General features: G+C 44.6%; 1 protein-coding gene across 1 annotated transcript in view; it reads right to left on the minus strand.

Annotated features, from left to right (window-relative positions):
• PPP1R9B (protein phosphatase 1 regulatory subunit 9B) overlaps positions 1-3,878 on the minus strand; it is a 42,888-nt gene extending 39,010 nt beyond the window's left edge. The window contains exon 1 of the mRNA XM_044297886.1: positions 2,494-3,878. Coding sequence (XP_044153821.1) covers positions 2,494-3,630 — 1,137 coding nt within the window. The 5' untranslated portion in view covers positions 3,631-3,878. The remainder of the gene's footprint in view (positions 1-2,493) is intronic.
• Positions 3,879-17,786: the final 13,908 nt, after the last annotated feature.

A 17,786-nucleotide genomic window follows, 5' to 3' on the forward strand; every position in this document is an offset into this window, starting at 1 on the left:
TGCCCCCACCTCCCCTATTGAAAGGGAATGGTTTTTGGCCTGTTTGGGTGGTTTTACATAGGTCATCCTGTCTATAGAATCGACTCTGAAGTTGTTATTATTATTACGGTTTGAGCCTGAGTATTTGACTAGGCTCTAAGATACTTTATGGTTATTTGGTTGTTTATGAGTTAATAAACAGGCCATGCCATTGGTTTACCTTGACTCTCGTGTGTTATGTTTTTTTATTTATATTAATGCATAAGTTTTTGGATGTTTGTTGTGTATGGGACATATATGCTGTATGATTGCCATGACGCTGTGTGATGTCAGGTTACAGCATAGTGTTTGCCTGGACACAGTGCTGCACGAAGAGTGGAGGCCCCGCAGGAGGAGAAGAGAGGTAAGTATTTTCTTTTCTTTTAGTTTGGTCGATGTATACATTAAAGGGGTTGTCCGGGTTTAGAGCTGAACCCGGACAACCCTTATTTTCACCCCGGCAGCCCCCCTGACATGAGCATCGGAGCATCTCATGCTCCGATGCGCTCCCTTGCCCTGAGCTAAATCGCGCAGGGCAAGCGATCTTTTATTTACAATAACACACTGCCGGACCTTTTACTGGCTAGGGCAGCGCTAAATCCCGCCCATCAGTGCCGGTGACGTCACTGGGTTTCCTGGCAGCCCCATGGAGAGCCCGGTACATCACGGATGTCCAAAAAAATGTATTTGCCCTGCGCGATTTAGTGCAGGGCAAAGGAGAGCATCGGAGCATGAACTGCTCCGATGCTCCTGTCAGGGGGGCTGCCGGGTTCAAAATGGAGGTATGTCCGTGTTCAGCTCTTAACCTGGACAACCCCTTTAAGGGCACAAATTTGCTGTAGGGCCCAAGTCAGTTTCAGTTAGGCCACTGGTTATTTGTAAAACACCATATAGGGGAGAAAAAGAACTAACAGAAGGTAACACGCAGGGCATCATCCAACATAAGGCCGACTCTGGTTGAGCATAATTATATACATGCAGAACTTCAAATATATCAGGTCATATCAAGTACATGAGCTTATGCTTGTTGGTTATTACTTCGTATTTGCAGAACATCATTAGATTATATTGTGACCTGAAGACACATAATGAGAGGGTTCCTGTAGGCCAAAAAGCAATTCCTTGCTAATCTAATAGGACAATGCTTCCAACCAGTTATGGATTAATTTACTGTGATGGTGTGTGAAGGCCCTGTGGTTACTTGATGACATCAGAATGAATGTCAACCTTACGGCAAAGGGGGAATTCTTTCCGGTCACAAATGTTACAGGAGATTCCCCTTGAGCACCACATGAAGTTCTTGGATATCCTGATGCTCACCAAACATTACAACACCTACACCTAACTAGCCCTAAAGCAAAAATTAGGCGACGTCCTCCCCTGAGGCTGAAACATTTTCTGGCTATGTGAACGAAAACTGCATTTGGATCTACAAGCCCGGAGGTAACTAATACTATGCTTTGCATGTGCTATAGAGATGTACTTGTTATTTGGCACATTTTATAGTGACATCTCGTTATCTTTTCTGTGCTTTACATTGGGCTAAATTATCACATTCAGTGCTACCATACAGTCAGTCCGCAATTCTCAGAGGAACACACTTTTTACATAATCAAATAGCCTTTTGCATGTGATCTTGTTACTGCTCCATATTGTGCCATGGAATTCACGCCGCTGGCATGTAAAAAATATGCTTCTTCATCCTATATGCAGGACTGTATAAGAGCAGGATGCTCAGACACAATAGTCTATGTATAGGTCTGTGGTTAACCTTTGGATCATGGAATGAATCATGCATGGTGGAAATAGAGGTGCCTACATGTTCTGTACTGGTTCACATGACACAGTTTGCCAACATTTGCTCCAAATGATGACAACCCATCTGGCCAGACACTTGACACCTACTATTCTATTTGACATGGTGGATGCAATATGACTAGTGTGCAATCTTAGGCTTCATCCATGCAGCTGTGATGGTGCAGCTGGGTCAGCATTCAGGAACCTCTACATTACAATATCTCCAATAACAGGAAGCGTGGGGACTCCCTCCCCCACACCCTGCCACTGTCCCGCAGCAGGAAGTGTCATACAGATACACACACTTCCTCCATTCAAACAGCTGAAAGTGTAGTACAGTGGAGACCACCCCCACCCCTAGAGAATACGACTGTGTGCTTATGTAGACAGAATTGTATATAGATTGACTGACTAAGCCAATAGCAATGCCCATGGTGCAAGATGAAGAGCAGATACAAGCTCATTTGGTATTATATCCTTGCTGGTGTCATGGAAACTCTACATGCCTTAACGTATATGATACCATTCCAGGAATCTTTTGCAAGGGATTGTGGGATTGCATGGCCTTTTTTGGGGCTAGTGGAAGATTTGCAATGTTGCCCACCATGTTATTTGCCTATATATTCAAAATACTGAGATGAGCTAAGTATGTAGGGCTTGAAACCCTGTAGGTCTTACCTTTATTGGGCCTGTGCTGAAGCGTATCTTCCGTGTGGGAGCAGGATCTTCTTCTTCAGAGAGACCCTCAATCTCTTGACAGCTGTTAACTGCTTCATAAAATCCATCTTCATCTTCATCCAAACCACTTCCCCCTGAGTCCTCCCCTAGTCCACTATAAGCACTTAGCTCTATAACCTCAACCTCGGACCAGTCTTCCCTTTTGTAGTCTTCTTCTGCCACTTCTTCCTCTAACTCTGCTTCCCGAGCTGTCACCCCCTTGGCTTCCGAGCCTCCATTTTCAGTTGCAACCTTGGCAGTGCCCTCATCCTTTGGTGCTTCTGTCTCCTTAACCACATCTGTCTCTGATTCCCCACTTTCTTCCACCTCCACCGGTTTGATTTTACATATGTCGTGGACAGAGGTTGGCTTTTGAGAAGCATCTACTACCTTTCCAACAGGTTTCTTTTCTTCTGCGGCCTTGGCTGCTTCTGCTTGGAAAATTCTTGTACGACGTCCAGTTGGACCTTTGATGGGAACTTTGTGAATGTTATTACGGAGGTCTGCGTTCTCAAAAACTGCGCTCAATTGACTGACGGTGGGTGAGACAGCATCAGTGTCCAGCTTGTCAAGTGATTCTGTGCTCCCACCAAACCTCACTACAACATCCAATTTTCTGTCCTGAAACCCACCTCTTTCCTTACGCAGAAAGATTCTGTTGGTGGTCTCTTTTTCTTGGAGGTTCCTCTCAAATACTCGCCGTGCCTCCTGCAGTTTGGAAGTCGGTCTGTCTGCATTAGTATCGAAATGGCTTACCCGCTCCGAAACACTGGTCCCCAGCTTTAGGAGGGCGCTATGGTTGACATTTTCATTCAGGCTGCCGGCCCGCGGCAAAGTCAGTCGAGATGGCTTCTCCTTGGCCTTACTAGTGTCATTCTCATTACCTGCTGGACCTGTCCCCATCTGCAGGAACATGTTCTTGATACGGTGAACATTGGAACCATATTTGCACCTTGATTTGCGCGCTTCCTCAGACTCCACTTCAGGTGCCCCATCTTTATTACCACGTAGCGTTTGCACCCCAACCTCATATGCATTCCTATGTGGAGAAGAACTCCTGGGCCCCCCACCTGGGGTCTTACCCTCCGTCTTCATCATTTTTGGGACGTAGGACGTGGGTACCCAGATCTCATAGTCCTCTTCTCTCCTCCTCCTCCAACCTCCTCCTTTTTGTGTCTGTCACATCAAGCTGAGTGAAGCATCTTCTCTTCTTCGGAACGTAGTAGTGGGATGATGGCGTTCAGCTATGAAGCGGAGCTATGAAAAACACAGTCACCCACCATATCACTGTAGCTGATGCATCCTGGCCTAAACTAGCATCACGAAAAGCAACATCCTCCTTCCTCCTTTCTCTCTGTGACCCCCCCCTTCTCTCTGTGTATCACTCCCCCTCTCTTGCGCTCTCCCTTTTTTCCTGCCTTCTGCAATCTGAAGGGGTTCCCGCAGGGTCCTATAGAGAGAAGGATTACTCAATCTGAACAAAAACAGAGAGGGAGGAAGGGATTACAGAAAAAAGAGTGATCCATCTGTCAAAATGTATTAAAGGGCTGAAGAAAGATAACGAATACTTGGAGGCATGCAAGCAAGGATGTGTGTATATATCTACACACACACATATATACTGTATACATGAATATATACACACCTATATATCATGCATATCAATAACACATAAATGTTCAAATACACGTATATATACTGACATGCACACAAACATTGCTATCTACAAACACACACACTATATATATATATATATATATATATATATACATACATATATATATTATATACATATATATATATATATAAGAAGAATAAGACCGTGGCACTTCCATATGGTGAAAAAATGTATAGTCCTCTATTCACCCATGCAACGTTTCAGTCCACTTACTGGGACCGTTCTCATTTTTTCACCGTATGGAAGTGCCGCGGTCTTTTTCTTTTTTGTTTATTCCTTGGTGTTTGGATACATCATAACTGCTGGCACTCCGTCTTTTCTGCTACTGATAGTGCTGCCCTGATCTTTGTTGTGATTATATATATATATATATATATATATACATACATACATGCACCTACTGTATATACGATATATTCACACATATATAAATAAACATGAAACATGACATTTTCACATTGCCTCAAAACTGTTATTACTAGCAGTTGTGGTTATTAGTCACATTAGATGAGAACATACACACACAAATATGACACAGATGAACAGGATTAAAGGGGTTCTCCAATCACACAGTGAGACCATGCTTAGACCCCCAGTGATCGCCTGTAATCTGTGGGTGAACCCGACTTTTCTAAAACACCTTTAATTGCTAATAGCACAGATTGCAAGCTCTGCAGGACAGGTCGGGTCTTGTGGTACGTTTCATACAGACTTAAGATGTTGTCATGGTGACAAACAAGATAAAAGTACGGAATATTCATATTATCAGGCGGATGAGGCTCAGAGGTTAGAGATTATGTTGACTTCCCAGATATTAGGATGACATTCTGGTACAGATAGGTGACCTGAAAAAGGCAATTATATATTTCACTTCAATGTCATAGACAGTGGGAGCTACGTGATCAAGAGTGGCACTCAGGGCGGATGAGTGCATATAAATATCTACTGATGTAGCAGAGCTGACTTTATCTTTTGACAGAAGTCATGTGTTATCTATGATTTTAAATAAGACTGCTGGTAAAAATGCCACATCCTAACTCATGCGCAAAACAGAATCAAATCTCTCTCTATATATACAGTATACCACACATGTATGTACAGTAACACATCTGCGACCATATTGGAGATTATTTGGAATTTGTCTGTCTTTACCCTTTCATGGAATTCCCTCTTCAGGATCTTCATATCTTGGCCAGGATGTCTCTCACTATGGAGGATCTGTACTTTCCATTATACTGATCCATTAATTTAAAAGGGATCTGTGTAATACTTAAAAGGGGTTGTCCAGGTTTTTAATAATGGTGGCCTATCCACAGCATAGGCCATCAATATCTAATCGGCAGAGGTCCAACCTCCTACACCCTAGCCGATCAGCTGTGTGGCGGATGGAGCCGGTTATTGCAGTGTTGCTTCCATTGAAGTGAATGGGAGCAGTGCTGCAGTAATCCGCTCTGTCTACCATACAGTGGACAGAACTGTGTAGTTCCAGTGCCTACATCAGACCTACTGATTGGCAGGGGATCAGGGAACCAGACCCTCACCAATGAGATATTGACGGCCTATCCTGAGGATTGTATAATTTTTACCACGAGCACAACCAAACATAAACATTAATGAAAGATCTGGTCCAATAGATAAAAAATGAGGATATGCCATCAATATAATAAAGCTGGTCAACCCCTTTAATTTTCCCTGTGGTGGCACTGCAGGGAAACTGAACACTTACTGCTAGGTTTCCCACAGATTACAGCTGATCAGCTTATTGTCAAGAACCCTTCTAGCAAATAAAGATGGTTGAAAATTGTACAGGGGCCTATGGTAGATTTTGACTTATTTCAAATAAAGGATGCTTGACTCTTGGATTAAAAGTTGCAATATATATATATGTTTCACCAAGCGGAGTCCATGCAGCCCATTTTTGGGATCCTTTGCTGGTGGAGATGTATTAAACTGGTGTAAAGTAGAACTTGCTTAGTTGCCCATAGCAACCTATCAGATTCCACCGTTTATTTTTCACAGCTCCTTTGGAAAATGAAAGGTGGAATCTGATTGGTTGCTATGGGCAACTAAGCAAGTTCTACTTTGCACCAGTTTGATAAATCTCCTCCTTTGTGTTTTTCTAGATGGTCCAGTAAGTGGACAACTCTTTTAAGGACAATTTCATCCTGAACATGCTTATATATGGATGCAAATTAAATGTTCTTTTATGCCTCATACAACTACCCATGGACGCCACAGATGGAATCTGTTAGGTTTCATTATCCTTTCATAATTAGTGCCAAGGCTCCCAGTGTCAGACTTGGGATTCCTTGGGCCCAGCAGAAGAAATTATTATTGGGGCCCAACCCATACATCATCAATAAAGTATATTTTGAATGAAAGATGCCAAGTGATTGAATCCAAACACATCCTGGACCTTTAGGGCCCAATAAAGTATCAGAGCCTGGGCCCATCAGAGGATCCTCTAGTACTCTGGTGAACCAGTCTAACTCTGGAGGCTCCTATCGCCAATAACAACAGAGCCCAATATTGGCGGAAGCCATATGCTATGGGCAGGAAGGAAATAAGAAGTTAACTAAGTGTGATAAAACATACAAACCCAATGCAGCTGTTGTTCTGGTTAAATGTGATCCTAAAGCCCTAGTGCTGCCAAGCAGGAGAATTAAGCCACCCATTGAGCCAGCCTGATGCCCACAGGCAGAACTTTGGTTTCCGTTAGTCTATATAGATAAAGGAGAAATGTGTTTTCCCAACATGCAGACAGAACTGTACTTATTGATCCAACCCCGCAGTGTGAGGAACATTGATCCACAGTGGTGAGAGCCAGCAGCAATGTCCCTGCTTATTTAACCATTGCTCTGCTGCATCTGACTTAGGTTTCCATGCTGATATCCAAGCGCTTCGGCTACTGCCAAAGACCAGTTATGACTATAACGATAATGTTTTTGTGCCTGGCTTTGCATGTGGTTGTCAGAAAACTACATCTCCCACAATGCACTGCATGCAGAGAACAGCTGGATTGGATGAGAGGAGGGTGGGGGGCTTGTGGAGGCTGGAGGGAGGTTTAGGAGAGTGGGGGTGGAAAAGACGGCTCTGGGTTGCATGGTAACAGGTTTGTAAGCAGAGCTGACAGCAGGATAATGAGGGCTGTGACATGTTTGAGAACTGCACGCGCACGGCTTTGCTATTTCCCCGGGTGCATGTGGTGTGCTCTGTTGTGTAGGTGGATGACAATTTGGCCTTCGTCAAAGGAAAAAAATAACGTTAATTTTAGATTTTGTTTTTGTTAATTAGAAAACATTCTTCTGCATGGTGATTCTCCTGTTATAAGCTGTGAATGCAAATATCAATGCATAGGCAGCCATTTTGTGTTTATCTCCTGTTATTTATAGAACAGGCACACAGTCTCCATATACAGATATAATCCCTCACACCAGCTCTGGATAGTCGCACAGGCATACATTAGACTAGGGCCAGTGTCAGGTGCTCCAGTTCCACAACGCAAGGCAATCTAAATGGCACCGTTCTATGTCTGTCAAGCCAAATGGGGTAGACAGGGAACCTCCTAGCCTACTGTGACACTGTTGCCCAAGGGCCCCCTGAAAACAGAACAATATTACACAAACATAGGGAGAACAAACCAGGCAGATGTTCTTAAAGGGAGTTGTTCACCTAAACTGACCATTTGTCGCGGCTGGAGGTGGGGGAAACCCCCAGCCGTGCGGTGCCAGGAGATGGTAGGGTTACCACTTGGCCAAACAACACAGAATTAGGGAGCAGGTCACCTCCTGTTGCGTCCCTAACTCTGACCCTGTCTCCTACCTGCATGGGCCAACCTTGATGGTAGGAGGGCCCATACTCAGGAACCTCGGATCCCTGCTGACCCTCCGCAGATCCCTGACCTAGGAGCTGGGTGAGACGACCTACTCCTCCTTGGCACGGAGGAGCAGGAGTCTCAATGGCCAAGCAACAAGGGGAAACAGAAAACACCTTATGGCAGTGACAGGCAAATGGAACCAACACATCACTCACCTGCCACAGACAACAAACCCTGGAACCCATGTGCAGGTGCTGCAGTTCTGAACACCAACGGACACCGCACACACCAGACATCACACAGGAACCCAGGACCATAAGCTGCAATAATAAGTAAACCCCACACACACCTTCATAACACCGTGAAACATAGTTTTATGACCAGAAGGGAGGCCCCCACTGGTAGATGGTAATGTACAGGAGGTTGCTCCAGCTATGCCTGGCTGAAAGCAACCTACTGAGCCAAGCCAGAGAACGAGGCTATATAGGCCTAGGTGGCCACACCCACCGGTCAGAACACACCCAGTGACATCACACACACTGGGAAGAGAATTAACCCCTCCAGCACCACAGGAAAGGGAAAACACCAACTAAAAGGGGAAGTACACACAATCCATAAAACACACCAACACACTCACCTGTTACCGCCAGCAACGGCATGCGTGGCAACCATGTTCTGGGGAACAGCCAGCAGGCCGAGACCCTGCCACCACATGCATACAACAACAGACGTTGCCGCGGACAACCGCAGGTGAAGGAAGGTGTCTACGTGCATACAACACATAACCTCGTGCACCACAAAATGACAAAGGGAGTGCACATAAAACACGTTGCCAAAGGCAACCGCTCGCATGCCTGTTGTCCGCGGCAACCGCACCTGAGGCAAACCACAAAGTGACCCCAGCTGCGGTTGACACAACACCAAACCGCGGGTAACTGCATGCGGCTCCCAAGGAGTCACGACCATGACCAAGGGTCGTGACACCATTATAGAACACCAACACCATGATCTGCATTATAGTCCCCATATTGGAATGCTACTTACCGTATAGCTGTCCGTCGCTTATTTTCGCAAAAAAACACTTTTATTCAATATGTTAATTAGGTTCTGAAGGTGCCAAGGGGCGGCATTCAAGCGGCCGGTGCTCAGGCCCCTCTTCGCTTTTCATATTAAACCCCTCCCCTTTTACCCCTCTGACCCGCCCTAGGTTCTTCAAAAAACCAGAGCCAGCGCCGTTTGCAAGATTCGCTACGCCTGCGCACTTCATTCCCCATTATGGGCAGAGGAACAAGGCTGGCTAGATGAACGGGCCAGCACATGCGCATTAAACCCTCTTGTGCCTCTGCCCATAATAGGGAATGAAGTGGGTGAACCCCACCAATCATCATCACTATCCCTGGAACCTCACCAGTCATCACCCCCACCCCTCGAACCCCACAGGTCATCATCCTCACCCCTGGAACTACAGCAGTCAGCATAACCACCTCTTAAATCCCACCATTCCTCTTCTCCACTCCTGGAACCACAGTATTCATGATCTCTACCTCTGAAACCCCACCAGTCATCTTCTCCACCCCTGGAACCCCACAGGTCATCATCCTCACCCCTTGAACTACAGCAATCATCATCACCATCTCTTAGATCCCACCAGTCATCTCCATTCCTGGAACCACTGCAGTCATCATCCCCACCTCTGAAATCCCACCAGTCATCTTCTCCACCCCTGGAACCACAGCAGTCATCATCCCCACCTCTAAAATTCTGCCAGTCATCCTTTCCACCCCTGGAACCACAGCAGTCATCATGCCCACCTCTGAAATCCCACCAGTCATCATCCTCACCCCTGGAACCACAGAAGATATCAGACAGAGGGGTCTAGGTTGAAATGCTGCCACTACAGTACTCAGTAAAGCTCCATTTTCATCATGTGGCTGCATTTGGTACTGCAGGTTCCTTACATTCTGCTGATTGGTGGTGTTGAATAATAATAGTCTACCCTGGTGAGAAGCCATTTATATCATATAACGGATAGGAGAATACATGTGGCTAGTTAATGTTTTGCAGCATGAGGGTTCTTGGCTAAAGTCCAACCAAGCACAACTTCTCCTTACCTATATTCCATAAATAGGTTAAGGCCTCTATACACATTAGTGTATTTTAGGTTGAACCCACTGAGCATGGCAGGTTCGCTCAACAGTCTAAGGGATCATTAAGACGCAATTTTGCGGAAAGGGTGCGGACCCATTCATTTCAATGGGGCCGCAAAAGAAGCGGACAGCCCACCGCGCGCTGTCCACATCCATAGTTCCATTTTGCAGCCCTGCCGGAAAGATAGAGCAAGTCCTATTATTGTCCGCAGACAAGAATAGTAATTTCTATCATAGTGCCGGCCATGTTTGGTCTGCAAAATGCGGAACGCACACGGTCGGTGTGAGTGTTTTGCAGATCCTCAATTCGTGGACTGCAAAACACTATGGCCATCTGAATGAGCCCTAATGCACCGGAGAGAAGAATCCGGAAAAATTTATATTTTCCTCCACCGGAGGTTTCTCACCTCTCTCCATTATATACACATACATATTCGGCCGTGTTAAACATGTATGTGTATGATGGAGCCAGGAGGGAGTCGAGAGAGATAGCTTTTTGATCGACGGCTATTCAATGTGTATGGCCGCTCCTGGAGTTACAATGCTGTGGTGTATGTTGGTCAAAAGACAACTGCTGCATTGTATACCAGGCGTACATAAATAATACTTGTACAGATGCTGATAAAGCTATAGTCATTATATACAAGCTGTCTCGTAGTATATATGCTAATAGGATCCCCTCTCATGTTCTGTCAGTTCTGCGCATTCAGTAGCCCCTCCCCCTCCAAACGTCCGTTCTCACTGTCTGTCAGGTCACATGCAGGTTAATGTCACTTTGCCTGGGGGCATTGTGCCTGTCAAGTGATTCTGTGCCTCCTCCGTAACAGGGGGTGAGATGATGGTGATCAGCGGAAAGGAGGAGTAAACGCAGATGAGAAAGGGAGGGGGCTTGTCTATTGTCTGGGTGAAGGCAGATGCACGGCATCAGAAAGGTTTTGGGGACCAGTGGGAGAAAAATAACATTATTTTATGGTCGGCATTACCCTATCCTATGCAATATATGAATATATATATATATATATATATATATTTAATGTATTTATATAGACCCAACATATTCTGCAGCACAGTACAGAGATTGCCATCGCTCATCCCTCCCTGTAAATGTTGCCCATGGTCAGATATAACTCAGGACCCCAGTGCTGAAAAAAGAATAGGGCAACACTATGCTGCTCCAACATCCTATACCAGAAGTCGATCCCTGGTCACCTGGGTGAAAAATGTGAATCCTAAATACTAGACCATATATATATATATATATATATATATATATAAAATAAAGTAACATTCCAGGTTAAACTGAAATAATGGGCCTGTTTAATAAAATATTAATATTACGCTGGGTTCACACCTGAGCGTTCGCGATGGAGCGCTCTGTATGCGCGATTGTACGGGCGTTTGCAATCGCGCATACAGAGACAAGCAAAACATAGAAACATAGAATGTGTCGGCAGATAAGAACCATTTGGCCCATCTAGTCTGCCCAATATATCTGAATCCTATGAATAGTCCCTGGCCCTATCTTATATGAAGGATGGCCTTATGCCTATCCCATGCATGCTTAAGCTCCTTCACTGTATTTGCAGCTACCACTTCTGCAGGAAGGCTATTCCATGCATCCACTACTCTCTCAGTAAAGAAATACTTCCTTATATTACTTTTAAACCTTTGCCCCTCTAATTTAAAACTGTGTCCTCTTGTGGTAGTTTTTCTTCTTTTAAATATGCTCTCCTCCTTTACCGAGTTGATTCCCTTTATGTATTTAAAAGTTTCTATCATATCCCCTCTGTCTCGTCTTTCTTCCAAGCTATACATGTTAAGGTCCTTTAATCTTTCCTGGTAAGTTTTATCCTGCAATCCATGGACCAGTTTAGTAGCTCTTCTCTGAACTCTCTCTAGAGTATCTATATCCTTCTGGAGATATGGCCTCCAGTACTGCGCACAATACTCCAAGTGAGGTCTCACCAGTGATCTGTACAGCGGCATAAGCACTTCACTCTTTCTACTGCTTATACCTCTCCCTATACATCCAAGCATTCTGCTGGCATTTCGTGCTGCTTTATTACATTGTCTTCCCACCTTTAAGTCTTCTGAAATAATTACTCCTAAATCCCTTTCCTCAGATACTGAGGTCAGGACTGTGTCAAATATTCTATATTCTGCCCTTGGGTTTTTACGCCCCAGGTGCATTATCTTGCACTTATCCACATTAAATTTCAGTTGCCAGAGTTCTGACCATTCTTCTAGTTTTCCTAAATCCTTTTCCATTTGGCGTTTCCCTCCAGGAACATCAACCCTGTTACATATCTTTGTGTCATCAGCAAAAAGACAAACCTTACCATCGAGGCCTTTTGCAATATCACTTATGAAGATATTAAACAAAATTGGTCCCAGTACAGATCCCTGTGGAACCCCACTGGTAACATGACCTTGTTTTGAATGTTCTCCATTGACTACAACCCTCTGTTGTCTGTCATTCAGCCACTGCCTAATCCACTCAACAATATGGGAGTCCATGCTCAATGACTGCAGTTTATTGATAAGTCTTCTATGTGGGACAGTGTCAAAAGCCTTACTAAAATCTAGATATGCGATGTCTACTGCACCTCCACCGTCTATTATTTTAGTCACCCAGTCAAAAAAATCTATAAGATTTGTTTGACATGATCTCCCTGAAGTAAACCCATGCTGTTTTTCATCTTGCAATCCATGGGATTTTAGATGTTCCACAATCCTATCCTTTAATAGGGTTTCCATTAATTTGCCTACTATTGATGTCAGACTCACTGGTCTATAGTTGCTCGATTCCTCCTTACTACCTTTCTGCAGCACAGTACAGAGATTGCCATCGCTCATTCCTCCCTGTAAATGTTGCCCATGGTCAGATATAACTCAGGACCCCAGTGCTGAAAAAAGAATAGGGCAACACTATGCTGCTCCAACATCCTATACCAGAAGTCGATCCCTGGTCACCTGGGTGAAAAATGTGAATCCTAAATGCTAGACCATATATATATATATATATATATAATAAAGTAACATTCCAGGTAAAACTGAAATAATGGGCCTGGTTAATAAAATATTAATATTACGCTGGGTTCACACCTGAGCGTTCGCTATGGAGCGCTCTGTATGCGCGATTGTACGGGCGTTTGCAATCGCGAATACAGAGACAAGCGAACACCCATTGTCGCGCGTTCCCGAAAGTCTATGTACGGGAACGCGCGACAAGACGCCCCAAAGAAGCTCATGTACTTCTTGGGGCGTCGGGCGTTTTACAGTGCGATCGTACGTGCTGTAAAAAGCCCAGGTGAGAACCATGCCGATAGGGAATCATTGGTTTCTCCTTGTTGAGCGTTTTACAGCGCGTAGGAATGTGCTGTAAAACGCTCAGGTGTGAACCCAGCCTCAAAGATTAAAGGTGAGGCTGAGAGGATAGGAGTGGTGGCTGAGTCATGGTAGGAGTGCAACACTTCTTCCCCTCGGGCACTCAATGGATTTTGGGGTCTTCTGCCTGGTGGTGGCTGGGGTGCCCTTGGTGTTAGATGAGAGGGTACGGGGTCAAAGGAATAGATTAGAATAGATTAAACCTTGCCTCACACGGAACCATATTATATTAGAACATTAAAGGGGTTGTCCGGGTTCAGAGCTGAACCCGGACATACCCTTATTTTCACCCCGGCAGCCCCCCTGAGGCTAGCATTGGAGCATCTCATAGTCAATGGGATGTTAAACTAGCTTATTACTCAGACACATACAGACAGTAACACACTTGACCTGGTCTTCCTCCAGCTCAGCTCTGTTTCTAACGTTACTGACTCTTTTGTTCTCCGACCACGATTTTCTCTCCTTCGCTATCATAAATCCTCATCCATCTCAGAATACTCCTTCTTATCACACATTCAGAAATCTACATGCCATAGACTTAAGATACTTACAGACATCCTACAGTCATCACTGTCCCCAATCTCTTCCCTCTCCTGTCGCTTTCTGGCTGCAAAACACTACTATGATACCCTCAGAAGTACCCTAGATGAAGTAGTGCCATCTACACTCAGAACCTCCTAATATGAAAAGCTCAAACACAAGAATATTTCCTCCAACTTATAGCTCTGGCTTTCACCTCGTCAAACAGACCTATTCCACAACCCCGATCTCCTCCCTCCTCAGTTCAAAAGTGCAGGCACCTATTACAGACCTCTGTTCTGAAGACCTGGGAAGCTATTTCAAAGCGAAAAATGTGTAAAATTCAGTGTGAAATTCTCTCCTAGTCTCCAAGCATCATCAATACCCTTCCCTCCACATTCCAACCCAGTCACAGAAGAAAATGTCACCAATCTTGTCTCCTCTTCTTGCCCGACCTCATGCACTACTGATCCTATTCCCCCTTACGTCCTCCAGTCTCATTTCTCGGTTGTCACTACTCACCTAACTAAAATCTTCAAACTCTCTGTCTGGTATCTTCCCACCCTCTTTCACGCATTCAGTACTACATCACTAAAGAAACCATCTCTTGACCCATCCTGCACAACTAACTATAGACTTGTCTCCAATCTCCCCTTCATTTCTAAACTCCTGGAGTGCTTGGTCTATTTTTGCCTCATCTACTACCTCTCTGTTAACTCTGTCCTTGATCCATAATGATCTGGTTTCCACCCTCTACACTGTAAAGAACTGCCCTTACTAAAGTGACAACTGACCTCCTGACAGCTAAATGCAATTGTGACTACTCTCTGCTCATTCTCTGACACTGTAGACCACCATCTCCTCCGCACCTGCTCCAATCTTTTGGCCTTAAAGACAGTGCTCTGTCCTTGTTCTCTACCTATCTCTCTGGCCACTCCTTCCTTCAGTTATTTACTTACTCTACTTGACTCAATCATTGGGCGATCTGTCACAAAGACCAGGATTGTCGAACAGTGTGTGCCTGTCGCTCGAGTTTGACATATTGTGGATAAGGTTGACAGATTACTGAGCGAAGAACCAGCGGTCATGGTCCACATTGGAACCAATGACAAAGTTAGAGGTGGAGGGTCTTTAAAAATTATTTCAAGGACTAAGGTCTCAAGCTCAGGGCAAGGACCCCATTTTCTGAAATTCTACCTGTACCACGAGCCATACTAGAAAGGCAGTGGGAGGGTAGGGAGGTAAACAAGTGGCTCAAGAACAGGTGTTGGTAGGAGGGGTTTGGGTTCCTGGAGAATGGGGCCAACTTCTCTATAAGCTACACACTCTATTGTTGGGATGAGCTGCAATGGAAAGGTGCAGCCATTTTGGGGGACAAGATGGCTAGAAGGTTGGAGTGTTTAAATGCTTAATTACCAGAGTGTTCACCCCCCTTCCTTACCAGGCCAATTTTTCTTTTGTAGTAATGCAAATGACTGATTCATTTCTGAGCCATATTATTTTTCACGGGACACCTTAGACCTTTCTTTTGTGCCATTAGATGATGGATATAATATTTTTAAAAATATTTAAGGAAAAACTGAAAATTTAGAATAAAATGTATGTTTTTGCTTTCTTATACATTTTTTTCTATTACATAAGGTTTCAAGTCAAAACATACTCTGAAAATGGATGCTATTTATGTAATGTATCTAGTGACTGGGCTCACCACAAGACTTCAAAAGTCTTGAGCGCATTTTGGATTTTGGTGGCCTATACAGTATTTCTATAGCTGGTTCTATGGCACCGTACTGCCAGAAAAATGTTGTACAGCACCAAAATGTTACAAGCCCCTTCAAAGTGACTTTTTTATGTTGTTCCCCTAAGGCTGTTATTTATTTTAGGTAAATTAACGCCTTCCTGCCAAAGTCAAAACAGGACTGGGTTAATTCATTGCCTGTAGGCTCACAGTTAATTTTACAGCCAGCAGGGGTTGCTCTTACATCAAGAAGTGCGCTCCGTGCCAGCTTTTACATTGTACACTGTGATGGATCCTTTTAGCAGGGTGCTACAAGGATCCGATGCAGTGAGACAGCTTCTGCTGGTCTTGGCAGTTCTCACTGTGAATGCAGCTGTCTAATGACAGCATGATCACAACCGGTGTGCAGTGCAACAGGGAAGAGGGTGGATCTCATAAAGTAAACAGGTTCTCGGCAATAACCAATTACCTTTTCCAACTGGATCCAACTGGAGGGACGGACATGCTAGACTTAGTTTTAACCAATAGATCTGATGGAACAACAGACTTGCAAGTTGGGGGAGACCTGGGAAATAATGGCCATAATATAATAAACTTCCATTTGTCATTCAAAAGAGTGTTTTCTGTTGGGGCACAAGTATGGCGGTGCTGCGTTTTATGATTACTACTGTTCTTTTTCTGCAAAAGCAGCAGCAGCACTCAGTCAATTTCGGTTTAGCACAAATTGAGCCAACATAGACATTGAGATTTTCTGCAGACACTTTGCAGGTCTTAAAGCCCCATCGTGCTTACTTTGTCAGTCCATTTTTCACACCGCCGAGAGTTGTCACCACTGTGTCGGAATCAAGTTTCAAGGTTTCACCAGCAGGTCCGTCGGGCACTCAGAGAGGCGCGGGCATGTTGGATAAGTTAGGTCACCCTATCAGACATTTAGGAAGATCCCAAATTTGCAACAATTGTTTTAGAGCTCATTCTAAGATAGCATGTCCATTAAAATCAGATAAAGCATGCATGAGTGTCATAAACAATGATTATTTACAGTTATATCTGCAAGGTCATCATGATAGTAGGTTTGTCAATTTCTTGGTCACAGGGTTTGTGGTAGGGTTCCATACAGGCCTGATTGCACTGCCAGAGGTCACGCACGAGTGCAAAAATTTACAGTCTGCTGAGAGAGTCCCAAGTACAGTGGACAAGTTGTTAGTGGCAGAGTTAGAGAAAGGGTTTCTCATAGGATCTTTTACGGTTTCACCATTCGACCACTGGAGGGTAAGCCCGATAGGGGTAGTCACAGGCACATCTGATGCTTTCAAACTCCTTCCCATCATGCCTGCGCTCTGGCATTGGCATGGTATAAAATGGAGGAGTTTGTACTATTTTGCCACAAAGCTGACATTTGGCTCCAAGAGTAGCCCCTGGTTATTTGACCAGTTTGCGCAGGCCCTGCATTGGATCTTGGAAGTCAAGTTCCACTGCGAACATGTCATCCACTACCTGGATGATTTTTTGTCGATTGAACATCCAGGGCATACACCTCAGGGGCTTGAAACCTTACAAGCAGTTTTCTCCTAGCTAGGTGTGCCAGTGTCACCCAAGAAGGTTGAAGGCCCATCTACTGTACTCACGTTCCTGGGCATCGTGTTAGACTAAGGGAATATGCTAGGTAGGCTACCAGAAAACAAACTGGTAAGGATCAAGGAAGTCATCCACAGGTTCACAGTAGTGAGAGTGTCAATGAAAACTGATTTACAGTCATTACTGGGATGTTAAATTTTGCTATGCGCATTATCCCACAGGGTAGGTCATTCATTTCCCGTCTGTTGGCCCTTCTTCTCTCCGCGGCACCACAGCAGGATAGTCCAGTACAGATAGATGGTCAGGCAGTGGCATATTTAGTCATGTGGGACCAGTTTCTGAGCCACTGGAACGGGATTTCTTTTTTCATCCTCGCTGCTACTAGTTCATCTC

The sequence above is a fragment of the Bufo gargarizans genome, chromosome 6 (assembly GCF_014858855.1).
Source record: "Bufo gargarizans isolate SCDJY-AF-19 chromosome 6, ASM1485885v1, whole genome shotgun sequence".
In the NCBI taxonomy this organism is placed as follows: Eukaryota; Metazoa; Chordata; class Amphibia; order Anura; family Bufonidae; genus Bufo; species Bufo gargarizans.